We start from the raw sequence: 25,370 nt of genomic DNA on the forward strand, positions 1-25,370 counted from the left end.
GTTGGAGCTGCACTCATCCAGGTAAATGGAGAGTATTCCGTCACACTCCTGACTTGTGCCTTGTAGATGGTAGAAAGGCTTTGGGGAGTCAGGAGGTGAGACACTCACCGCTCTGACCTGCTCTTGTTGCCACAGTATTTATGTGGCTTAGCGAGAATGTTGACAGAGGCGCGCGCACTCACACACTCGCAGACACACACACGCGCCACTGAACACGGCCTCGCCACCTTTACTCACCCTCCGAGAAGTGCGATGCGCAGGTTCTCTTTGAAGATGGGATTGAGGACCAGGCCCTGCAGTCCGCCGGGAAGCTGCTGGGAATGCCAGAGTCGAAGCCCCGTCAGGATGCTCATGCAGTCGTCGTGGTCTCTGTGGAGAGGGGGGCGGTACAGAGAGGTCAATGCCACAACGGTACTGTTGGCGAGTTGGCAAAACACCCGCTGCTTAAATGCAGTTTAAAAAAGAACACAGGATCGGTCGGGGTGAAGAAGGCCCTTCGGCCCTTTCGATCTCCTCCTTCCGAAAGACTAATCCCACCGCAACACCTGGCTGCTTTTTATATGACGCCAGTTTCCAGGTCTCACCCACCCTTCCTAGCAAAGCATTCCAGTTATTCAGCACCCTGATGTGTCTCCTAAACCTGCTCTCTACAACCCCGAGCCTTCTAGTCCTACGGCCTTGGTGCAACTGAAAGCAAGGTTAGAAAGAAAGACTTGCCTTTCTATAGCGCCTTTCACAACCTCAGGACGACCCAAAGCGCAATGAAGTACTTTTTGAAATGTAGTCACTGTTGCAAATGTAGGAAACGCGGCAGCCAACTTGTGCACAGCAAGCAGCCACAAACAGCAATGTGATAATGACCAGATGATCGTTTTTTTTAGCGTTGCTGATTGAGGGATAAATATTGGCCAGGCCACTGGGAGAAACTCCCCTGCTCTTCTTCGAAGTAGCGGCCATGGGATTTTTTTACCTCTGCTTGAGAACACAGACGGGGCCTGGGTTTAATGTCTCATCTGAAATACGGCACCTCCGACAGTGCAGCACTCCCTCAGCACTGTGCTGGAGTGTCAGCCTGGATTTATGTGCTCGAATCTCTAGGGAGTGAGGCTTGAACCCACGACTTTCTGACTCAGAGGCGAGGGTGCTGCCCATTAAGCCACGGCTGACATCCCTGTGGTTTTACGGTTCAAAGAAGTGAAATTCCATTTCTATTTTTAAAAAGAAACAAAATACTGCAGATGCAGGACATCTGAAACAGAAAATGCGGGAAACACTCCGGCAGCATCTGCAAAGAATGGGGGGAAAAAAAGGTTAATGGTGAATTCTAGCAAAGGACTGCCCCTGAACCGTTAACTTTTTTCCTTTCTGAGCGGGTCAGGCAGCATCGGCATTTTCTCTTTTTGGTTCCACTTTTAATGCATGGTAATCCAGGAATTTACAGGCGTGTTGGAGGATTGTATTCCATTCATTTCCCCGTGAATCAGCAGCCTTGCTATTGTGTGTCTTGATCTGGTCGCTCAAGGAGACTGACATGAATCAGTCATTCATGAAAGAAAGACTTATAAAATAATACTGAGCGGCCTGCGGGTAGCGCTGTCCAGGGAGAGTATAAATACTTGGGCACGGGCCCAGCTTACGCAGGACGTTCTTAACAGGAACTAGTGAAGGATGCAACTAGACCTCCATGTTGTAAAACAGTTGATTAAAGCTTTGTTTAACGCTTAGACCAAGTGCCTAGTAGTTTTCTTACGTCAGAGACGATGCTACAATCAGAACGATCAGATCTAATATCAGAAGATTAACATTCACTGCGCCCAGCTGGTTAGAGGGCCGTCACTGGGAATAATGTCTGGCCAGAACGTGGTTGGATTCAAAGTCCCACTCCAGGGACTTGAGCTCAAACTCTAGGCTGACGCTCCCATTGCCAGGACTGAGCGAGTGCTGCTCTGTCAGAGGTGCCGTCTTTCGGGTGAGACGACAAAACAGATCTTTTACATCTGCCCTCGCAGTTGGATGTAAAAGATCCCGCAGCACTATTTCGAAGAAGAGCAGGGGGCGTTCTCCTCAGTGTCCTGGGCCAATATTAATCCTTTGACCAACATCACCAAAAAAAAGCCAGATCATCTGGTGATTGATCTCGTTGCTGTTTGTGGGAACTTGCTGTGCGCAAATTGGCTGCCATGTTTCCAATATTACAACAGCGGCTACACTTCAAAAGTACTTCATTGGCTGTAAAGCCCTTTGGGACGTCCTGAGGTCATGAAAGGCGCTGTATAACCCGGATGTGCCACTTTTGGTCAACAACCCCCACAAAACCATCAGCCCAAAGCATCGCTGGAGTAAAGAAAAAGCCACAAGTGAAGGAAAAACAGAGAGAGAGAGTGAGAGAGAGGAAACCCCTTCTCTCCACCAGCCATCTCAGAAGATAGCCATTCCGCCAGTCTGGTTTTGTACACCACTTCAGTCAGGGCGCGAGCAAATAGCATCGTCCTGTGCTCCCCAAGCAGGCTCTGCACGATCAGCAAGAGTGCGATCGCACAGCCACGCTCCCACCGGCTCAAAATAGCCAGAGCCGGCTGCTCAGACGCCACATATGGTGCCACAGTCTTCAGCTTCCCAGTCCCTGAGCTTCGTACGTGTGACCTGCACCATCTGCCTCGCCCACATGCTTCTCCGACTTCAGGGAATCAAAAATTGTTTTGGAAACAGGGCTGAGACTCATTCAGCTTATTTGGGGGGAAGCTGTGGTGCAGTGGGTCAGAAACTGTCCTTTCCCCCTCTGAGACTGGGCGGTGCAGTGGGTCAGACACTGTCCTTTCCCCCTCTGGGACTGTGTTGCAGTGGGTCAGACACTGTCCTTTCCCCCTCTGGGACTGGGAGGTGTGGTGGGTCAGACACTGTCCTTTCCCACTCTGGAACTGGGTGGTGCAGTGAGTCAGACACTGTCCTTTCGCCCTCTGGGACTGGGTGGTGCAGTGGGTCAGACACTGTCTTTTCACCCTCTGGGACTGGGTGGTGCAGTGGGTCAGGCACTGTCCTTTCCCCCTCTGGGACTGGGTGGTGCAGTGGGTCAGACACTGTCCTTTCCCCCTCTGGGACTGGGTGGTGCAGTGGGTCAGACACTGTCCTTTTGCCCTCTGGGACTGGGCGGTGCAGATTGTCAGACACTGTCCTTTCACCCTCTGGGAATTGGTGGTGCAGTGGGTCAGACACTGTCCTTTCACCCTCTGGGACTGGGTGGTGCAGTGGGTCAGACACTGTCCTTTCACCCTCTGGGACTGGGTGGTGCAGTGGGTCAGACACTGTCCTTTCGCCCTCTGGGACTGGGTGGTGCAGTGGTTCAGATGCTGTCCTTTCCCCCTCTGGGACTGGGTGGTGCAGTGGGTCAGACACTGTCCTTTCACCCTCTGGGACTGGGTGGTGCAGTGGGTCAGACACTGTCCTTTCACCCTCTGGGACTGGGCGGTGCAGTGGGTCAGACACTGTCCTTTCACCCTCTGGGACTGGGTGGTGCAGTGGGTCAGACACTGTCCATTCCCCCTCTGGGACTGGGTGGTGCAGCGGGTCAGACACTGTCCTTTCACCCTCTGGGACTGGGTGGTCCAGTGGGTCAGACACTGTCCTTTCCCCCTCTCGGACTGGGTGGTGCAGTGGGTCAGACACTGTCCTTTAACCCTCTGGGACTGGGTGGTGCAGTGGGTCAGACACTGTCCTTTCCCCCTGTGGGACTGGGTGGTGCAGTGGGTCAGACACTATCCTTTCACCCTCTGGGACTGGGTGGTCCAGTGGGTCAGACACTGTCCTTTCCCCCTGTGGGACTGGGTGGTGCAGTGGGTCAGACACTGTCCTTTCACCTTACACAAGTTGAATTGATTGAATTAAGTGGGTTTGTGATAACTGTGGCTCTGTATATTCACTTGTTGTGAAATAAAGCAGCTTAATGATTTCTTGTTCCAACTTTGAGAAGACTGAAGGGATATATATATGGGGACATATGCAAAAGATATGAATATCTGGTTCAGATGCCAAGGGGAGGAGAGGAGGTTACAATTTACATGCCTGGTTTACTCTATCATGTACAGTCCCCAGCGCTTATAGTGGCTGCATTGTTGCTAACGCAATTTGCCCAGTATACGCGTTGGGGTGGTTTATTCCCGCAACACTAGCCCCTGATGATTAATCTAAAATTTTAAGACGACAGTTAAATGCTCTTTGAAAAATTAAGATGAGTAAAATCAGTCGGGATACGGTGGATTCTGGTGGCCGTACTACAGTGTAGAGGGAAGGTTATCTGCCGGCTATGTTCTACTTTGGAGCTTAACGAGGTGCTATTTAATTATTGAACATGTTTGTTCCTGCACTCCGTGTTGAGTAGCGCAATCTGTAACCCGACACCAGTTAGAGCTCATTAAGTATAACAGGTAATTGGACCTTAAAGCACGAACTACTCACTGAACACCCGTCTCTGCCCAAAATACCTGGTGCACTTCGCATGACTGCATAATTGACTATAATGGAAATGGCAAATGGTTTCCGCTATTTGCCCGATTCAAACGTGGCCAATTTTAGTGGTGGGGACTGGAGTTAGATATTAGGCAACATGAGCACACCCCAAAACACAAGACACACACACACAGCGGTTACAGAAGTATCAGCTTGGCTCAGTGGGTAACACTTGCACCGCTGTGTCAGAAGATTAGGAGTTCGAGCCCCAGACACTTGAGCGCATAATCTCGGCTGGATTCCATGGTACTATTCGAAGAAGTAGTAAAGAAAGACTTGCATTTATATAGCGCCTTCCACAACCTCAGGACGTCCCAAAGCGCTTTACAGCCAATGAGATACTTTTGAAGTGTAGTCACTGTTGTAATGTAGGGAACATGGCAGCCAATTTGTGCACAGCAAGCTCCCACAAACAGCAATGTGATAATGACCGGATCGTCTGTTTTTTTTTTAAAGTGATGTTGATTGCGGGACAAATATTGACGAGGACACCGGGGAGAACTCCCCTGTTCGTCTTCAAAATAGTGCCGTGGGATCTTTTACATCCACCTAAGAGGGCAGACAGGGCCTCGGCTTAACGGCTCATCTGAAAGACGGCACCTCCGACAGTGCAGCATTCCTGCACTCTACTGCACTGGAGTGTCAGCCTGGATTTCTGTGCTCAAGTCCCTGGAGTGGGACTTGAACCCACAACCTTCTGACTCAGAGTCGAGAGTGCTACCCACTGAGCCATGGCTGACACAGTGGGGGAGTTTCCATCAAAACCACATTGTCTGCTCGTACATCTCAGTGCTGTGCGTGAAACCTTGCAGTGTGTTGTGTTGCCTACAAAACAACAGTGACTATATCTTTATTTTACTGCTGTACCTATGTGAATAACTAAGGCAAGACTCAAACTTGAAACAACCGTTCAATCCTGCGTGACATGTTTTTGGTGCCACTCTTACTTGATCACCTCCTGCTATTCCATTGGCAGGATAGGCGCACCAACGTCAGTGTTCTTGCTCAGGCCAACATCCCCAGCATCGAAGCTTTGACCACGCTCGATTAGCTCCGATGGACGGGCCACATTGTCCGCATGCCCGATACGAGACTCCCAAAACAAGCGCTCGACTCGGAGCTCCGGCACGGCAAGAGAGCCTCAGGTGGGCAGAGGAAACGCTTCAAGGACACCCTCAAAGCCTCCTTGAAAAAGTGCAACATCCCCCCCGACACCTGGGAATCCCTGGCCCAAGACCGCACAAAGTGGAGGAGAAGCATCCGGGAAGGCGCCGAACACCTCGAGTCTCTTCGCCGGGAGCAAGCGGAAGCCAAGCACAGGCAGCGCAAGGAGCGCACGTCAACCCAAGCACCCCACCCACCCGCCCCTTCAACCACCGTCTGCCCCACCTGTGACAGAGACTGTAGGTCCCGCATTGGACTCATCAGTCACCTGAGAACTCATTTTTAATGTGGAAGCAAGTCATCCTCGGTTCCGAGGGACTGCCTGAGAGAGGGATCACCAGCGCAGATGTGGATCCGCATTAAGTATTACACAGCTCAAAATATCCATGTTTAGAAGGGCTTAATCTATAAACTTGCTGCCGAGTGCTTTTCACAGGTCAAGTCGACACGGTATGAAAATTACATCACTAAAACAAATTATCTGGTCATTTATCTCATTGCTGTTTGTGGGATTTTGTTGCACTCAAAATGGCCGCCCCGCTTTCCCTCCGTGGCTACACTTCAATAAAAGTACTTCATTGGCTGTGAAGCACTTTGGGATGAACTGAGCTCATGAAAGGCGCGATGGAAATGCAGCTCTTTAACAAGAAAATCAGTGGATAGTTTTGTTTCAATTAATTCCAGCATCAGTCGCCTTTCTTCTACCTCAGCAAGCAGTCGGTTACTGGGTGGGCCTAGGCAGAGTGTGCCACCGTCGACGGAAGTTCCACCCGATCCCATGGGATTCCCGCCTCGGTCGAGTTAGGTTAGGCTCGCAGCTAGTGACTGTGGGACTGTGCCTGGGCACCCAGTCACTGCCAACAGCAGGAGGAGGAAACTGGCTTCAGTTAAAAAAAAAAAGGGTATTTAACAAGATGAATCACGGCAAAGCGATGGCTAACTGGACCGGATGTGACAGGACAGTACCGTTGGTTATCTTTCTTTACCCAGAAGGCTACGGCAGCCTGGGGCACGGGCTGATCCAAGAACAGCAATCGCATCACGTAATTCCGAGCCAGTGCCGGCAGCTCCCTGAGGGAAGGAAGAAGAACAATTTAGCAGGACACTAAACACTTAAGGGGTGAAAGTTGACGTGGACGGGATGCAAAGCAGACGGTATTGTATCGGTCACCTGTTATACGCCCGGCCCCATATAACAGGCGGCAAAAGCCATTCCGTCTGTTTTGCCTCCCCGCCTCTACAACCCCCACCCAAGTCCAATCTCACCCCACCCGCACTTTCTAGAGTGGAGCACAAGTTTTACTTCACAAAAATTATTCCGTGGGGGAAAAATAAATCAGCCGGGCTGCTATCCAGGGATTGTTCCTAGAAAGCGTGCGTGCGCGTGTGTGCAGCAGGCAAGAACAGGATCGAGCTTGGTTGTGTTGCCCTCCCAAGTCAAGTACCCTTAGGTCACCAACTCCAGAGGCGTGCGCACAAAATCTAGGTCGGCACTCCAGTGCAGTACTGAGCTCCGATGCACTGTCGCAGATGCTGTTTTTCAGGGCGAGACGTTAAACCGAGGCCTGCCCTCGTCTGCCTTCTCGTGTGGATGTAAAAGATCCCACGGCCACTATTTCAAAGAGGAGCAAGGAGAGTTCTCCCCGGTATCCTGGGCCAATATTTATCCCTCAAACAAAAATCACTAAAAAAAATTATCTGGCCATTATCAAATTGCTGTTTGTTGGGAGCTTGCTCCGCACAATTTGGCTGCCGCATTTCCTACATTACAACAGTGACGACACTTCCAAAGTACTTCATTGGCTGTAAAGCACTTTGGGACGTCCTGGGATGGGGAGCAAAGGAAAAGCCCTGCCTATTTGTAACCCTGCAAAGCAACAATGAGTTGGGAGGACTAACAAGGCAAGGGAATACACAATGAATGGTAGGACCCTAGGAAGGACAGAGGGTCAGAGGGACCTTGGTGTGCATGTACATAGATCACTGAAGGTAGCAGGACAGGTAGATAAGGTGGTTAAAAAGGCATATGGTATACTTGCCTTCATTAGCTGAGACACAGAATATAAGAGCAGGGAGGTTATGATGGAGCTGTACAAAATGCTAGCTAGGCCACAGCTGGAATACTGTATGCAGTTCTGGTCACCACACTATAAGAGGGATGTGATTGCATTGGAAAGGGTGCAGAGGAGATTCACCAGGATGTTACCTGGACTGGAGTGCTTCAGCTATGAAGAGAGACTGGACAGGCTGGGGTTATTTTCCTTAGAGGAGAGATGACTGAGGGGGGGCCTGATTGAGGTGTACAAAATTATGAGGGGCATAGATAGGGTAGATAGAAAGGAACTTTTCCCCTTAGTAGAGGGGTCAATAACCAGGGGGCATAGTTTCAAGGTAAGGGGCAGGAGGTTTAGAGGGGATTTGAGGAAAAACTTTTTCACCCAGTGGGTGGTTGGAATCTGGATCTCACTGCTTGAAAGGGTGGTAGAGGCAGGAACCCTCACAACATTCAAGAAGCATTTAGATGAGCACTTGAAACGCCATAGCATACAAGGCTACGGACCAAGTGCTGGAAAATGGGATTAGAATAGACAGGGCTTGATGGCCGGCGCGGACACGATGGGCCGAAGGGCCTCTTTCTGTGCTGTATAACTCTATGACTATGAGTCAGCAGGCAACGCAATGCAAAATACCATTCTCATAACACACCTGGATACCGAAAGGCAGATACCAGCCAGAGACTGGGTGGTGTTTATTTCCCTGAGATTTGATCAGTGCCATTCAGTGGAGTTACTGCATATCCACGTGTTACCTCGGCGACAGGTTAAAGAAATTAAAGCTAGCAATCTTAACGGCGCTATGGGTTAATACACCGATATATCACCTGGTGTGGTACTGAGCCAAATAGAGCAGGGAGATCCCAGGTTCAATCCCAAACCTCTAATTGGTTTAGCTTATCTAAGGTGGGGTGTTATAATTTGCCTCAGCGGCCCTGGGTGAGAGAGGGGAGGGAAGGTGTCATTTTAACCACGCGGCACCCATTTTAACTACGCGGCACCCATTTTAACTGCGCGGCGCCCTTACAGCCTTTGAAAAGGTCACAGCACAGTTAAAATGGAGAGCAAGGTCTCCCTTCCTAACTCAGGGCCGCGGAGGCTGATTGTAACCTCGCCTTACCTGAAGACAGCCAGGCATGTTGCCGGGTGGTTGTACAGCTTGTCAAGGATTGCTGGGCTGAGGCTCTTCATGTACTCGTGCAGGTTCTTACACTTCAGCTTCTCCCGTTGCATGGTGGGCCTGGCGCAGGAGCACTGCCAGGGCCTGGGGGGGAGGAAAAGAAACAGGTTAGCGAGTGCCACGCGTGAAGCCAAATCTCGCGGCACAGACAGGCGGCCCGTTAAACAGGGAGTGGAGCCGCAGAGGCGCGCTTAGCAGCGCGACGTCACTCCTCGCGCCGTAAAGTGAACCGCAAACGTGGTTGTGCAGCGCGTCGAGCAGGGAGGCACATTACTTGCATGCACCAGGCCCACTGCCCTAAGTAACCCGAACCAAAACTTCTTCAGACAGAGAATGGTGAGAATGTGGAACTCGCTACCACATGGAGTGGTTGAGGCGACAGCATATATGCATTTATGGGGAAGCTAGACATCTCAGTGAAGACGCAAAGAGGCTGCAAAGGGATATAGACTGGTTAAGTGAGTGGGCAAGATCATGGCAGATGGAACATAATGTGGCAAAGTGTGAAGTAATGCACTTTGGTAGGAAAAACAGAATATATTTTAAATGGAGAGAGACTGGAAAATGTTGGCATTCAGAGGGACCTGGGTGTCCTTGTATACAAATCACAGAAGTTAACAGGCAGGTACAGCAAGCAATTAGGAAAGCAAATGGTATGTTATATTTCAAACCTTTTGTAACAAAAGCTAAGAGTAAAGACATCTTACTGCAATTACACAGGGCCTTGGTGAGACCACACCTGGAGTATTGTGGACAGTTTTGGTCTCCTTACCTAAGGAAGGATGTACTTGCCTTAGAGGGAGTGCAACGATGGTTCACCAGACTGGTTCCTGGGATGGGGGGATTGCCCTATGAGGAGAGATTGAGTAGACTAGGCGTATATTCTCTAGAGTTTAGAAGAATGAGAGGTGATCTCATTGAAACATACACAATTATTACAGGGCTTGACAGGGTAGATGCAGGGAGGATGTTTCCCCCTGGCTGGGGAGTCTCGAACCAGGGGTCACAGTCTCAGAATAAGGGGTCGGCCATTTAGGACTGAGATGAGGAGAAATGTCTTCACTCAGAGGGTGGTGAATCTTTGGAATTCTCTACCCTGGAGGGCTGTGGAGGCTCAGTCGTTGAGTATATTCAAGACAGAGATCGATAGATTCTCGAATATTAAGTGGATCAAGGGATATGGGGGTAGTGCGGGAAAGTGGGGTTAAGGTCGAGGATCAGCCATGATCTTATTAAATATCGGAGCCGACTCCTGCTCCTATTTCTTATGTTCTTACACGAGGAGGAAAGGACTAGCAGAATATGCTGATAGGGTGTGACGAAGTTAGGTGGGAGGAGGCTCGTGTAGAGCATAAACCCGTCGGGCCGAATGGCCTGTTTGTGTGCTGCAAATTCTATGTAATTCTGTGCAAGAGCCTAATATATTCTCCCTGTCTAGAAAAAAGATTGAGGGGTGATCTGATAGAAGTCTTTAAGATTATGAAAGGGTTCGATAGGGTAGACGTAGAGAAGATGTTTCCACTTGTGGGGGGAGACCAGAACTAGGGGCCTTAAATATTAGACAGTCACTGATAAATCCAATAGGGAATTCAGGAGAAACGTCTTTACCCAGAGAGTGGTGTGAATGTGGAACTCGCCACCACAGGGAGTGGTTGAGGCAAATAGAATAGATGCATTTAAGGGGAAGCTGGATAAACACATGAGGGAGAAATGATTAGAGGGCTATGTTGATAGGGTGAGGTGAAGTAGGGAGGGAGCAGGCTCATGTGGAGCATAAACACCGGCATGGACCAGTTGGGCTGAATGGCTGGTTTCTGTAATTCTATGAATCCACAGAGCAGAGTCTTCACAGTGGCCACATTTAGCTGGAGAAGATCACGGGCCAACCATCCCATGGTGCATTATAGGCACCAAAACAGTCAGTTGAGTGGAGAGAGAAAGGTTTGTCTTTATACAACACCCTCCGATACTTTAAAACACATTTTTTTATTTGTTTATGGGATGTGGGTGTCGGCGACAAGGCCAGCATTTATTGCCCATCCCCAGTTGCCCTTGAGAAGGTGGTGGTGAGCCGCCTTCTTGAACCGCTGCAGTCCGTGTGGTGAAGGTGCTCCCACAGTGTTGTTAGGGAGGGAGTTCCAGGATTTTACATAGATACACAGAAAATAGGAGCAGGAGTAGGCCATTCGGCCCCTCGAGCCTGCTCCGCCATTCAACGAGATCATGGCTGATCATCCAAATTCAGTACCCTGTCCCTGCTTTCTCCCCATATCCCTTGATCCTTTTAGCCTTAAGAAATATATCCAACTCCTTCTTGAATATATTTAATAATGAATTGGCCTCCACTGCCTTCTGTGGTAGAGAATTCCACAGGTTCACCACTCTCTGGGTGAAGAAATTCCTCCTCATCTCTGTCCTAAATGGCTTACCCCTTATCCTTAGACTGTGTCCCCTGGTTCTGGGCTCCCTGACCATCGGGAACATCCTTCCTGCATCTAGTCCGGTTAGAATTTTATAAGTTTCAATGAGATCCCCTCTCATTCTTCTAAACTCCAGCGAATATAAGCCCAATCAACCCAATCTCTCTTCATACATCATTCCTGCCATCCCAGGTATCAGCCTGGTGAATCTTCGCTGAACTCCCTCCATGGCAAGAACATCCTTCCTCAGATAAGGCGACCAAAACTGCACACAATGCTCAAGGTGTGGTCTCACCAAGGCCCTGTACAACTGCAGCAAGACATCCTTGTTCCTGTACTCGAACCCTCTCGCTACGAAGGCCAACATACCATCTGCCTTCTTAACCGCCTGCTACACCTGTATGCTTACCTTCAGCGACTGGTGCACAAGGACACCCAGGTCTCGTTGCACTTCCCCTTCTCCCAATCTATTGCCATTCAGATAATAATCTGCCTTCCTGTTTTTGACACCAAAGTGGATAACCTCGCATTTATCCACGTTATATTGCATCTGCCATGCTTCTGCCCAATCACCCAACCTGTCCAAATCATCCTGGAGTTTCTCGGCATCCTCCTCACAGCACACACGCCCACCCAGCTTTGTGTCGTCTGCAAACTTGGAGATATTACATCTAGTTCCCTCGTCTAGATCATTAATATATATTGTGAATAGCTGGGGTCCTAGGACCGATCCCTGTGGTACCCCACTAGTCACTGCCTGTCACACGGAAAAAGACCCGTTTATTCCAACTCTTTGCTTTCTGTCTGCCAACCAGTTCTCTATCCAAGTCAATATCTTGCCCCCAATCCCATGTGCCTTAACTTTACACGCTAATCTCTTATGCGGGACCTTATCGAAAGCCTTCTGAAAGACCAAATACACCACATCCACTGGTCCTCCCTTACCTATTCTACCAGTTACATCCTCAAAAAATTCCAGTAGATTAGTCAAGCACGATTTACCTTTTGTAAATCCATGTTGACTTTGTCCGATCCGGTCACTGTTTTCCAAGTGCTCTGCTATTACATCTTTTATAATGGACTCTAGCATTTTCCCCACTACCGATGTCCGGCTTACCGGTCTATAATTCCCCGTTTTCTCTCTACCACCTTTTTTAAATAGTGGGGTAACATTAGCTACCCTCCAATCCATGGGTACTGTTCCAGAGTCTATCGAATTTTGGAAGATGACCAGCAATGCATCTACTATTTCTTGGGTCACTTCCTTAAGTACCCTAGGATATAGATTATCAGGTCCTGGGGATTTATCGGCCTTCAATCCCGTCAATTTCCCTCACACCATTTCCTTACAAATTCTGATTTCTTTCAGTTGCTCCCTCTCATTAGACCCTATGTTCCCCGACATCTCTGGGAGGTTATTTGTGTCCTCCTTTGTGAAGACAGAACCAAAGTATGTATTTAATTGGTCCGCCATTTCTTTGTTCCCCATTATAAATTCCCCTGATTCTGACTGCAAGGGACCTACGCTTGACTTCACCAATCTTTTTCTCTTCACATATCTATAGAAACTTTTACAGTCAGTTTTTATGTTCCCTGCAAGCTTACTCTCGTACTCTATTTTCCCCCTCTTAATTAATCCCTTTGTCCTCCTTTGTTGAATCCTAAACCGCTCCCAATCCTTTTGACCCAGCGACGAAGAAGGATTGGCGATATACTTCTAAATCAGGATGCTGTATGACTTGGAGGTGGTGGTGTTCCCATGCGCCTGCTGCCCTTCACCTACAGCGGATCCCAGCTCTCAGAAACATCTCAAAGCCCTTCACGTACAGCAAATTGCTTTGAAGTGCAGAGATGGTGTTATGAAGCTGTTTTGCACACAGCAAGATCCCACAAACAGCCCCGGGAGGAACGCTCTGTTTTTTGGTGGTGTCGGATCAAAGATGTGTTGGCCAGGACACCAGGAGAACTCCCTGCCTTTCTGCAAATAGAGCCATGGGGTCTTTTGCACCCATTTTAATGGGCAGGCAGGGAGGGCCTCAGTTTCGTCTCTCACCCGATGGGCTGCACCTTCAACAATGCAGCACTCCCTCAGTGGTGTGCTGATTAATGTACTCAGCCTAGATTAGAAACAGGGTTGAGCCCGCAGCCCTCTGACTCAAAGTTGAAACAGCTCCCAACTAAGCCAAGCTGACAGCACTTGCATTAGGTTTACTTAGCAAACGTCTACCAGTGCATTACTGGGAGACAGGAGGGAAATCTCACGTAAACCACTGCACTTTAATGTTGCACGATACATTGCTCATGTAACACTCAAATCATCAGCTCAAACTGCTGCCGCCACTTACACAGTGACAGACCTGTACCCACCAGTACTGTACCCGTGTTACAGTGACAGACCTGTACCCACCAGTACTGTACCCCAGTGTTATAGTGACAGACCTGTACCCACCAGTACTGTACCCCAGTGTTATACAGTGACAGACCTGTACCCACCAGTACTGTACCCCAGTGTTATAGTGACAGACCTGTACCCACCAGTACTGTACCCGTGTTACAGTGACAGACCTGTACCCATCAGTACTGTACCCCAGTGTTCGTGACAGACCTGTACCCACCAGTACTGTACCCCAGTGTTATAGTGACAGACCTGTACCCACCAGTACTGTACCCGTGTTACAGTGACAGACCTGTACCCACCAGTACTGTACCCCAGTGTTAGTGACAGACCTGTACCCACCAGTACTGTACCCATGTTACAGTGGCAGACCTGTACCCACCAGTACTGTACCCCAGTGTTAGTGACAGACCTGTACCCACCAGTACTGTACCCATGTTACAGTGGCAGACCTGTACCCACCAGTACTGTACCCCAGTGTTAGTGACAGACCTGTACCCACCAGTACTGTACCCCAGTGTTATACAGTGACAGACCTGTACCCACCAGTACCATACCCCAGTGTTATACAGTGACAGACCTGTACCCAGCAGTACTGTACCCGTGTTATATAGTGACAGACCTGTACCCACCAGTACTGTACCCCAGTGTTATAGTGACAGACCTGTACCCACCAGTACTGTACCCCAGTGTTAGTGACAGACCTGTACCCGCCAGTACTGTACCCTAGTGTTAGTGACAGACCTGTACCCACCAGTACTGTACCCCAGTGTTATACAGAGACCTGTACCCACCAGTACTGTATCCCAATGTTATACAGTGACAGACCTGTACCCACCAGTACTGTACCCGTGTTAGTGACAGACCTGTACCCATCAGTACTGTACCCCAGTGTTATACAGTGACAGACCTGTACCCACCAGTACTGTACCCTAGTGTTAGTGACAGACCTGTACCCACCAGTACTGTACCCGTTATAGTGACAGACATGTACCCACCAGTACTGTACCCCAGTGTTATAGTGACAGACCTGTACCCACCAGTACTGTACCCCAGTGTTAGTGACAGACCTGTACCCACCAGTACTGTACCCCAGTGTTAGTGACAGACCTGTACCCACCAGTACTGTACCCTAGTGTTAGTGACAGACCTGTACCCACCAGTACTGTACCCCAGCGTTAGTGACAGACCTGTACCCACCAGTACTGTACCCTAGTGTTAGTGACAGACCTGTACCCACCAGTACTGTACCCGTTATAGTGACAGACCTGTACCCACCAGTACTGTACCCCAGTGTTATACAGTGACAGACCTGTACCCACCAGTACTGTACCCCAGTGTTATACAGTGACAAACCTGTACCCACCAGTACTGTACCCCAGTGTTAGTGACAGACCTGTACCCACCAGTACTGTACCCCAGTGTTCGTGACAGACCTGTACCCACCAGTACTGTACCCCAGTGTTAGTGACAGACCTGTACCCACCAGTACGGTACCCCAGTGTTAGTCACAGACCTGTACCCACCAGTACGGTACCCCAATGTTACAGTGACAGACCTGTACCAACCAGTACTGTACCCCAGTGTTATACAGTGACAGACCTGTACCCACCAGTGCTGTTCCCCAGTGTTATACAGTGACAGACCTGTACCCACCAGTACTGTACCCCAGTGTTAGTGACAGACCTGTACCCACCAGTACTGTACCCCAGTGTTATAGTGACAGACCTGTACCCACCAGTACTGTACCCCAGTGTTAGTGACAGACCTGTACCCACCAGTACTGTACCCGTGTTATAGTGACAGACCTGTACCCACCAGTACTGTACCCCAGTGTTATACAGTGACAGACCTGTACCCACCAGTACTGTACCCCAGTGTTATAGTGACAGACCTGTACCCACCAGTAATGTACCCGTGTTACAGTGACAGACCTGTACCCATCAGTACTGTACCCCAGTGTTCGTGACAGACCTGTACCCACCAGTACTGTACCCCAGTGTTATAGTGACAGACCTGTACCCACCAGTACTGTACCCGTGTTACAGTGACAGACCTGTACCCACCAGTACTGTACCCCAGTGTTAGTGACAGACCTGTACCCACCAGTACTGTACCCATGTTACAGTGGCAGACCTGTACCCACCAGTACTGTACCCCAGTGTTAGTGACAGACCTGTACCCACCAGTACTGTACCCATGTTACAGTGGCAGACCTGTACCCACCAGTACTGTACCCCAGTGTTAGTGACAGACCTGTACCCACCAGTACTGTACCCCAGTGTTATAGTGACAGACCTGTACCCACCAGTACTATACCCCAGTGTTATACAGTGACAGACCTGTACCCAGCAGTACTGTACCCGTGTTATATAGTGACAGACCTGTACCCACCAGTACTGTACCCCAGTGTTAGTGACAGACCTGTACCCACCAGCACTGTACCCCAGTGTTAGTGACAGACCTGTACCCACCAGTACTGTACCCCAGTGTTATAGTGACAGACCTGTACCCACCAGTACTGTACCCCAGTGTTAGTGACAGACCTGTACCCGCCAGTACTGTACCCTAGTGTTAGTGACAGACCTGTACCCACCAGTACTGTACCCCAGTGTTATACAGAGACCTGTACCCACCAGTACTGTATCCCAATGTTATACAGTGACAGACCTGTACCCACCAGTACTGTACCCGTGTTACAGTGACAGACCTGTACCCATCAGTACTGTACCCCAGTGTTATACAGTGACAGACCTGTACCCACCAGTACTGTACCCTAGTGTTAGTGACAGACCTGTACCCACCAGTACTGTACCCGTTATAGTGACAGACATGTACCCACCAGTACTGTACCCCAGTGTTATAGTGACAGACCTGTACCCACCAGTACTGTACCCCAGTGTTAGTGACAGACCTGTACCCACCAGTACTGTACCCCAGTGTTAGTGACAGACCTGTACCCACCAGTACTGTACCCTAGTGTTAGTGACAGACCTGTACCCACCAGTACTGTACCCCAGCGTTAGTGACAGACCTGTACCCACCAGTACTGTACCCTAGTGTTAGTGACAGACCTGTACCCACCAGTACTGTACCCCAGTGTTATACAGTGACAGACCTGTACCCACTAGTACTGTACCCCAGTGTTATACAGTGACAAACGTGTACCCACCAGTACTGTACCCCAGTGTTAGTGACAGACCTGTACCCACCAGTACTGTACCCCAGTGTTCGTGACAGACCTGTACCCACCAGTACTGTACCCCAGTGTTAGTGACAGACCTGTACCCACCAGTACGGTACCCCAGTGTTAGTCACAGACCTGTACCCACCAGTACGGTACCCCAATGTTACAGTGACAGACCTGTACCAACCAGTACTGTACCCCAGTGTTATACAGTGACAGACCTGTACCCACCAGTGCTGTTCCCCAGTGTTATACAGTGACAGACCTGTACCCACCAGTACTGTACCCCAGTGTTAGTGACAGACCTGTACCCACCAGTACTGTACCCCAGTGTTATAGTGACAGACCTGTACCCACCAGTACTGTACCCCAGTGTTAGTGACAGACCTGTACCCACCAGTACTGTACCCCAGTGTTATAGTGACAGACCTGTACCCACCAGTACTGTACCCCAGTGTTATACAGTGACAGACCTGTACCCACCAGTACTGTACCCGTTATAGTGACAGACCTGTATCCACCAGTACTGTACCCCAGTGTTATACAGTGAATGACCTGTACCCACCAGTACTGTACCCCAGTGTTATACAGTGGCAGACGTGTACCCACCAGTAATGTACCCCAGTGTTAGTGGCAGACCTGTGCCCACCAGTACTGTACCCCAGTGTTATACAGTGACAGACCTGTACCCACCAGCATTGTACCCCAGTGTTATACAGTGACAGACCTGTACCCACCAGTACTGTACCCCAGTGTTAGTGACAGACCTGTACCCACCAGTACGGTACCCCAGTGTTAGTCACAGACCTGTACCCACCAGTACGGTACCCCAGTGTTACAGTGACAGACCTGTACCAACCAGTACTGTACCCCAGTGTTATACAGTGACAGACCTGTACCCATCAGTGCTGTACCCCAGTGTTATACAGTGACAGACCTGTACCCACCAGTACTGTACCCCAGTGTTAGTGACAGACCTGTACCCACCAGTACTGTACCCCAGTGTTATAGTGACAGACCTGTACCCACCAGTACTGTACCCCAGTGTTATACAGTGAATGACCTGTACCCACCAGTACTGTACCCCAGTGTTATACAGTGGCAGACGTGTACCCACCAGTAATGTACCCCAGTGTTAGTGGCAGACCTGTGCCCACCAGCATTGTACCCCAGTGTTATACAGTGACAGACCTGTACCCACCAGTACTGTACCCCAGTTATAGTGACAGAACTGTACACATTTGTACTGTACCCCAGTGTTAGTGACAGACCTGTACCCACCAGTACTGTACCCCAGTGTTAGTGACAGACCTGTACCCACCAGTACTGTACCCCAGTGTTATACAGTGACAGACCTGTACCCCCCAGTACTGTACCCATTATAGTGACAGACCTGTACCCACCAGTACTATACTCCAGTGTTATACAGTGACAGACCTGTACTCACCAGTACCACCAGTACTGTATAACACTGGGGTACAGTACTGGTGGGTACAGGTCTGTCACTGTGTAACACTGGGGTACAGTACAGGAAAATCAACACTGGAGCACTCAAAGACCCTGCTAAGAAAGCCCTATTCAGCCTGCGCCTCACAGCCAACCTGCCGACTCCCAGTGATGCAGAGACACAGAGTGTCCACAGCACCTGGTCTGCACTCAAGGCCTCCATAATCAGTACCTGTGAAGAGACGCTCGGTCACTCGACCAGGAAACACCAAGACTGGTTTGACAAGAACAACCAGTAGATCCAGGAGGTAATAAGCCGCAAGCGCAAGGCATTCCTGATCTGGAAACAGCAACAGAACCCGAGAGCAAGAAAGCAGCTCTACAGACGCCTGAAGGCCGAGGTCCAACAAAAAACTCGCGACCGAAAGAACAGATGGTGGGTGGAGAAAGCGCAGGAGATCCAGCAGCTCGCCGACAACAATGACGTGCGTGGATTCTTTAGCGCAGTCAAGACCACCTACGGCCCAAGCACCCATGGTCCTACCCCACTGCGGGCCAAGAATACTCATCAAAGACAGAGAGGCAGTCAGTGCCCACTGGAAGGAGCACTTCGAAGATCTCCTTAACCGAGACTCTGTCTTCGATGCAAGTGTCCTGAACTCCATCCCGCAGGATGCTACCCGCCACCACCTCAGCACAACCCCAGCCTGGCATGAGGTTGAAAAGGCCATCCGACAACTGAAGAACAACAAGGCCTCAGGAGCAGATGGAATCCCCACCGAGGCGGTAAAGCATGGCGGAGAAGCACTACTGGCACGAATTCATGAACTAATTTCTCTTATTTGGTAAAATGTAAGAAGTCACACAACACCAGGTTATAGTCCAACAGCTTTTGGTAGGAGGAGAGCATGCCAGGGGATCTCAGAGACGCCGTAATCGTGACCATCTTCAAGAAAGGTGACAAGTCCGATTGTAGTAATTACAGAGGAGTCTCTCTGCTGTCTACCTACCACAGGGAAAGTCTTCGCAAGAATCCTCCTCAATCGCCTTCTCCCAATGGCTGAAGAGCTCCTCCCAGAGTCGCAATGCGGATTCCGCCCACTAAGGGGTACAATGGACATGATCTTCACCGCGCGTCAATTACAAGAGAAATGCAGGGAACAGCACCAACTGCTGTACATGGCCTTCTTTGACCTCAAAAAGGCCTTCGACACCGTCAACCGTGAGGGATTATGGAGTGTATTCCTCAAATTCGGCTGCCCTCAAAAGTTTGTCACCATCCACCTCCTGCTTCACAACATGCAAGCCGTGATCCTGACCAAAGGATCCAACACAGACCCAATTCACGTATGGACCGGGGTCATGCAAGGCTGTGTCATCGCACCAATGCTCTTCTCGATCTTCCTGGCTGCAATGCTCCATCTCACCCTCAGTAAGCTCCCCACTGGAGTGGAGCTAATCTACAGAACAAACGGGAAACTGTTCAACCTCCGTCGCCTCCAGTCCAGATCCAAGGTCTCCCCATCCTCTGTCATCGAATTACAGTATGCAGACGATGCTTGCATCTGCGCTCACTTGAACGTCGAACTCCAAACCATCGTCAACACCTTCACTGAAGTGTACGAGAGCATGGGCCTTACACTAAACATCCGTAAGACAAAGGCCCTCTACCAACCTGCCCCTGCCACACAGTACTGCCCCCCGATTATCAAAATCCACCACAAGGCCTTGGACAACGTGGACCACTTTCCATACCTCGGGAGCCTACTGTCAACAAGGGCAGACATCGATGGCAAAGTCCAATACCGCCTTCAGTGTTCCAGTGCAGCCTTCGGTCGCCTGAGCAAGAGAGTGTTTGAAGACCAGGACCTCAAACCCGGCACTAAGCTCATGGTCTACAGAGCAGCAGTGATACCCGTCCTGCTGTATGCCTCAGAGACATGGACCATGTACAGCAGGCACCTCAAAGCACTGGAGAGGTACCACCAACACTGCCTCCGCAAGATCCTGCAAATCCATTGGCAGGATAGGCGCACCGTCAGTGTTCTCGCTCAGGCCAACATCCCCAGCATCGAAGCTTTGACCACGCTCGATCAGCTCCGATGGAGGGGCCATATCGTCCACATGCCCGATACGAGACTCCCAAAACAAGCACTCTACTCGGAGCTCTGACACGGCAAGAAAGCCCCAGGTGAGCAGAGGAAATGCTTCAAGGATACCCTCAAAGCCTCCTTGAAAAAGTGCAACATCCCACCGACACCTAGGAATCCCTGGCCCAAGACCGCACAAAGTGGAGGAGAAGCATCCGGGAAGGCGCCGAACACCTAGAGTCTCTTCGCTGGGAGCAAGCGGAAGCCAAGCACAAACACGTCAACCCAAGCACCCCACCCACCCAGCCCTTCAACCACCGTCTGCCCCACCTGTGACAGAGACTGTAGGTCCAGCATTGGACTCAGTCACCTGAGAACTCATTTTTCGTGTGGAAGCAAGTCATCCTCGGTTCCAAGCGACTGCCCGAGAACAAGACCCCAGTGTTACAGTGACAGACCTGTACCCACCAGTACTGTACCCCAGTGTTACAGAGACAGACTTGTACCCTGCAGTACTGTACCTGTGTTACAGTGACAGACCTGTACCCACCAGTACTATACCCCAGTGTTACAGTGACAGACCTGTACCCACCAGTACTGTAGCTCCAGTGTTAGTGACAGAGCTGTACCCACCAGTACTGTACACCAGTTAGTGACAGACCTGTACCCACCAGTACTGTACCCCCAGTGTTACAGTGATAGACTTGTACCCACCAGAACTGTACCCCCAGTGTTACAGTGACAGACTTGTACCCACCAGTACTGTACCCCCAGTGTTACAGTGACAGACCTGTACCCACCAGTACTGTACACCACACCAGTTAGTGACAGACCTGTACCCACCATTATGTCACCCTATACACAGCGCAAGTTTGGAAGGACAGAATCTAAACCTTTAATGATGGGCATTTCTCACAATTCAAGTAGACTTATTTGAAAATCTTCACCCCCCCTCCTCCGTCACTGCAGGTCGCTGGAATCTTACTGACATGGCTGCCATTGCCCAAGAAGTCATCCACCATACTCAGAGGGTTAAACTGCATCACAGACATAATTTGCAAAGACTGCATGGCGACGACGGTCAAATCTCCCCATGGGTTCCGTCCCTTCCACGCCTCAATGAAGCGATTTCCAATTTAAACTGCCAGCACTGCCTGAATATGCTAACACCCCATGGCAAATCACTGCACTGCAGCTCCCCGCAGTCTCTTTGTATCGTCCTCACTTATTAATATACACATAGCTACCACTACTGTCCCATTCACCCATCACCTCTGTGCTCGCTGACCTACATTGGCTGTTGGCACCGGCAATGCCTCAATTTTAAAATTCTGACCCTTGTTTTCAAATCCCTCCGTGGCCTCGCCCCTCCCTATCTCTGTCATCTCCTCCAGCCCCACATCACTCCAAGATCGCTGCGCTCCTCCAATTCTGGTCTCTTGCTCATCCCGGTTTTAATCTTTCCACTATTGGCGGCCATGCCTTCAGCTGCCTGGTTGTCCTTGTTCACCAGTCACTGAAAGCAAACATGCAGGTGCAGCAAGCATTTAGGAAGGTAAATGGTATGTTGGCCTTCATTGCAAGAGGATTTGAATACAGGAGCAAGGATGTCTTACTGCAATTGTACAGGGCCTTGGTGAGACCACACCTGGAGTACTGTGTGCAGTTTTGGTCTCCTTACCTAAGAAAGGATATACTTGCCATAGAGGGAGTGCAGCGAAGGTTCACCAGACTGATTCCTGGGATGGCAGGACTGTCGTATGAGGAGAGATTGGGTCGACTAGGCCTGTATTCACTAGAGTTTAGAAGAATGAGAGGGGATCTCATTGAAATGTATAAAGTTCTGACAGGGTTAGACAGACTGGATGCAGGGAAGATGTTTCCCCTGGCTGGGGGGGTCTAGAACGAGGGGTCACAGTCTCAGGATACGGGGTAGGACATTTAGGACTGAGATGAGGAGAAATGTCTTCACTCAGAGGGTGGTGAACCTGTGGAATTCTCTACCACAGAAGGCTGTGGAGGCCAATTCACTGAATATATTTAAGAAGGAGATAGATAGATTTCTAGACACAAAAGGCATCTCGGCATCTGGGGAGAGAGCGGGAATATGATATTGAGATAGAGGATCAGCCATGATCATATTGAATGGTGGAGCAGGCTCGAAGGGCCGAATGGCCGACTCCTGCTCCTATTTTTCTATGTTTCTAAGCTCTGGAATTCCCTCTCTGCCTCACTACCTCTCTCTCTCCTCCTTTAAGAAGCTCCTTAAAACCTAACTCTTTCCTGTCCCAATATCTCCTTATGTAGCTCGGTGTCAAATTTTGTTTGCTAACGCTTCTGTGAAGTGCCTTGGGACATTTTAATAGGTAAATGGCGTTCTATAAATGCAAATAGCTGTTGATTCACGAGCCAGGATGGGAAAAGGGCTGTGACGAAGGAGGCCGCCTGATGCCAGCTCCGAGAAGGATCCAGCGGTGCAATGTTTTAAAACAAGGAGAAAAGACAGAGAGCATATCTCAGAGTCTTCGATGATTGTGTTCAGCAGGAAATCCAGCACCCTGCTTAAGCGTCTCCAAAACAAGCTATCAAGAGTTTCTGACTGCCTGATGTGGAATGCACAGTCTGTCCCTGCAAGGCCACACCTCCATCTACCTAAGCCAAGAAATTCTTAAGAAAGAATTTGCATTGATAACACACTTTCACGACCTCACTACTTTTGAAGTCTACTCGCTGTTCTAATTTCCGAAACCATGAAGCCAACTTGCCCACAGGAAGATCCCACAAACAGCAAATCGACGATGACCAGATAATCTGTTTTTTAGTGATGATGGTTGAGGGATAAATATTGGCCAGGACACGGCTGGGGGGAGGTGGTGGTACTGCCTTTCTCTTGTTCGAAATAGTGCCGTGGGATCTTTTACATTCATCCGAGAGGGTAGACGGGACCTCAGTTTAACATCTCATCTAAAAGACTTAGAAACATAGAAAAATAGGAGCAGGAGTCGGCCATTCAGCCCTTCGAGCCTGCTCCGCCATTCAATATGATCATGGCTGATCCTCTATCCCAATACCATATTCTCACTCTCTCCCCATACCCCTTGATGCCTTTTGTGTCTAGAAATCTATCCATCTCCTTCTTAAATATATTCAGTGACTCGGCTTCCACGGCCTTCTGTGGTAGAGAATTCCACAGATTCACCACCCTCTGAGTGAAGAAATTTCTCCTCATCTCAGTCCTAAATGTCCTACCCTGTATCCTGAGACTGTGACCCCTTGTTCTAGACCCCACAGCCAGGGTAAACATCCTCCCTGCATCCAGTCTGTCTAGCCCTGTCAGAATTTTATACGTTTCAATGAGATCCCCTCTCATTCTTCTAAACTCGAGTGAATACAGGTCTAGTCGACCCAATCTCTCCTCATACGACAGTCCTGCCATCCCAGGAATCGGTCTGGTGAACCTTCGCTGCACTCCCTTTATGGCAAGTATATCCTCTCTTAGGTAAGGAGACCACCTCCGGCAGTGCAGCACTCCCTCAGCATTGCACTGGGAGCGTCAGCCGAGATTTTGTGCTCAAGTTTCCGGAGTGGGGACTTGAACTCACAACCTTCTGACTCAGAGGCGAGTGTGTTACCCACTGAGCCACAGCTGACACCAGACTGGCAAGGCTTAGGGGGCCCCAAGTAAGTGCAGCGATACTGCAGTAACTGAACCAGCTAAAACCGTCTGAGGTCATCCTCGAGGACGTCTAAATCCAAAACTTCCAGCAACTTGAAATGGACTTGGAATCCCCGACCGATTTGACTGCTTTGGAACTTGGCTGAGTACGAGCCCTCTCCCTATAAAACGGTCTTCTGATTGTAAAGGATAATACTATTTATATTAATTAATAGCATACCTACATCTATAACCAGTGTTTTTGGTTGTGTAATAACTGAAAATTAATAAATATCCATTGGTTTATGGTAACTGTTTAGTCCAAATTTTTCTCTTACTGAATTGGATTCCAGGATCTTTACTGTAGTTTCAAAGATCCCAACCTGCGATTCCAATTCTTTTCCTACAGAAACCAGTGGCCTTGCCTATAGTATACAAAGAGGCTGCTGTTCCACTGGATGTGATTTGAGTGGGCTTGCAGCCCTTTCATATTTTACAGGCCTAGCCAAACTCACCAGTGACTGAGTGAGTCAAATTTAGCTCCTTATTACAGGAGACCGAGCAATGTTTGACCAGTGTTGGGTGAAATGTGTCTGCAAGCTACAATCCCATTGCTTTAACTGTGGAAAAATCCCACAAAGCCCTGTTTGCACACTATTAAGTTACATAATACTTAGTGTTAATAATAAGCAAAAATTGCAACAACGTTCGCTTTCCCCCTCCTCTTTGTTTTACCTGAACAGGGCCCTTCCAGTCTTGACAAAGTAAAAGCTATTAAACAGCACACACTGCCAGACTTACACGATGGAGTTGTAGGTTGCAGGCCCAAGCCCGGGAGCAGGCCCCGTTCACATAGCAACCGCGCCGCGTGATGACGTCACCGGCGTGGCCGATAGACCGGTTTCACTCCGACGTCACCTCCATCTACGCAACTTCCGGCTCTCCATTCTCAAATCGTCCCCGACGCTCTGCACCAGATTTCCCTTGCTCGACCTTAACTTTTAGGTTCCGTTCTCTGCACCAATTTGCAGTCTCATTCCAACAAATGATTTTAGCTCTTTCCCCCCACCACATTTTCTTTCTTGGAGTACTACATATTATGCAAAAGCAAAATACTGCGGAGGCTGGAAATCTTAAATAAAAACAGAAAATGATGGAAATATTCAGCAGGTCAGGCAGGATCTGTGGAGAGAGAGAGTTAACGTGTCAGGTTTCTGACGAAAAGTCATGGACCTGAAACGTTGACACTCGTTCTCGCTCCACAAATGCTGCCTGA

The 25,370-nt window shown here is 49.6% G+C and overlaps 1 protein-coding gene across 4 annotated transcripts in view; it reads right to left on the reverse strand.

Annotated features, from left to right (window-relative positions):
- Positions 1–24,999, reverse strand: part of gtf2h4 (general transcription factor IIH, polypeptide 4) — an 81,537-nt gene extending 56,538 nt beyond the window's left edge. Inside the window, exons 1-4 of one of the 4 annotated variants that reach the window (XM_085974869.1) lie at positions 24,896–24,999; positions 8,842–8,985; positions 6,634–6,738; positions 238–369 (exon numbers count right to left, since the gene is read on the reverse strand). In XM_085974869.1, the coding sequence (XP_085830995.1) occupies positions 238–369; positions 6,634–6,738; positions 8,842–8,954 (350 nt within the window). In that variant the 5' untranslated portion in view covers positions 8,955–8,985; positions 24,896–24,999. Of the gene's footprint in view, positions 1–237; positions 370–6,633; positions 6,739–8,841; positions 8,986–24,829 lie in introns of all 4 variants that reach the window. The other 3 variants (XM_085974870.1, XM_085974871.1, XM_085974868.1) reach the window with 3 other exon arrangements.
- Positions 25,000–25,370: the final 371 nt, after the last annotated feature.

This window comes from Somniosus microcephalus, unplaced genomic scaffold, assembly GCF_052327205.1.
Source record: "Somniosus microcephalus isolate GS21.2 unplaced genomic scaffold, FLI_Smic_1.0 unresolved_chr1, whole genome shotgun sequence".
Lineage (NCBI taxonomy): Eukaryota > Metazoa > Chordata > Chondrichthyes > Squaliformes > Somniosidae > Somniosus > Somniosus microcephalus.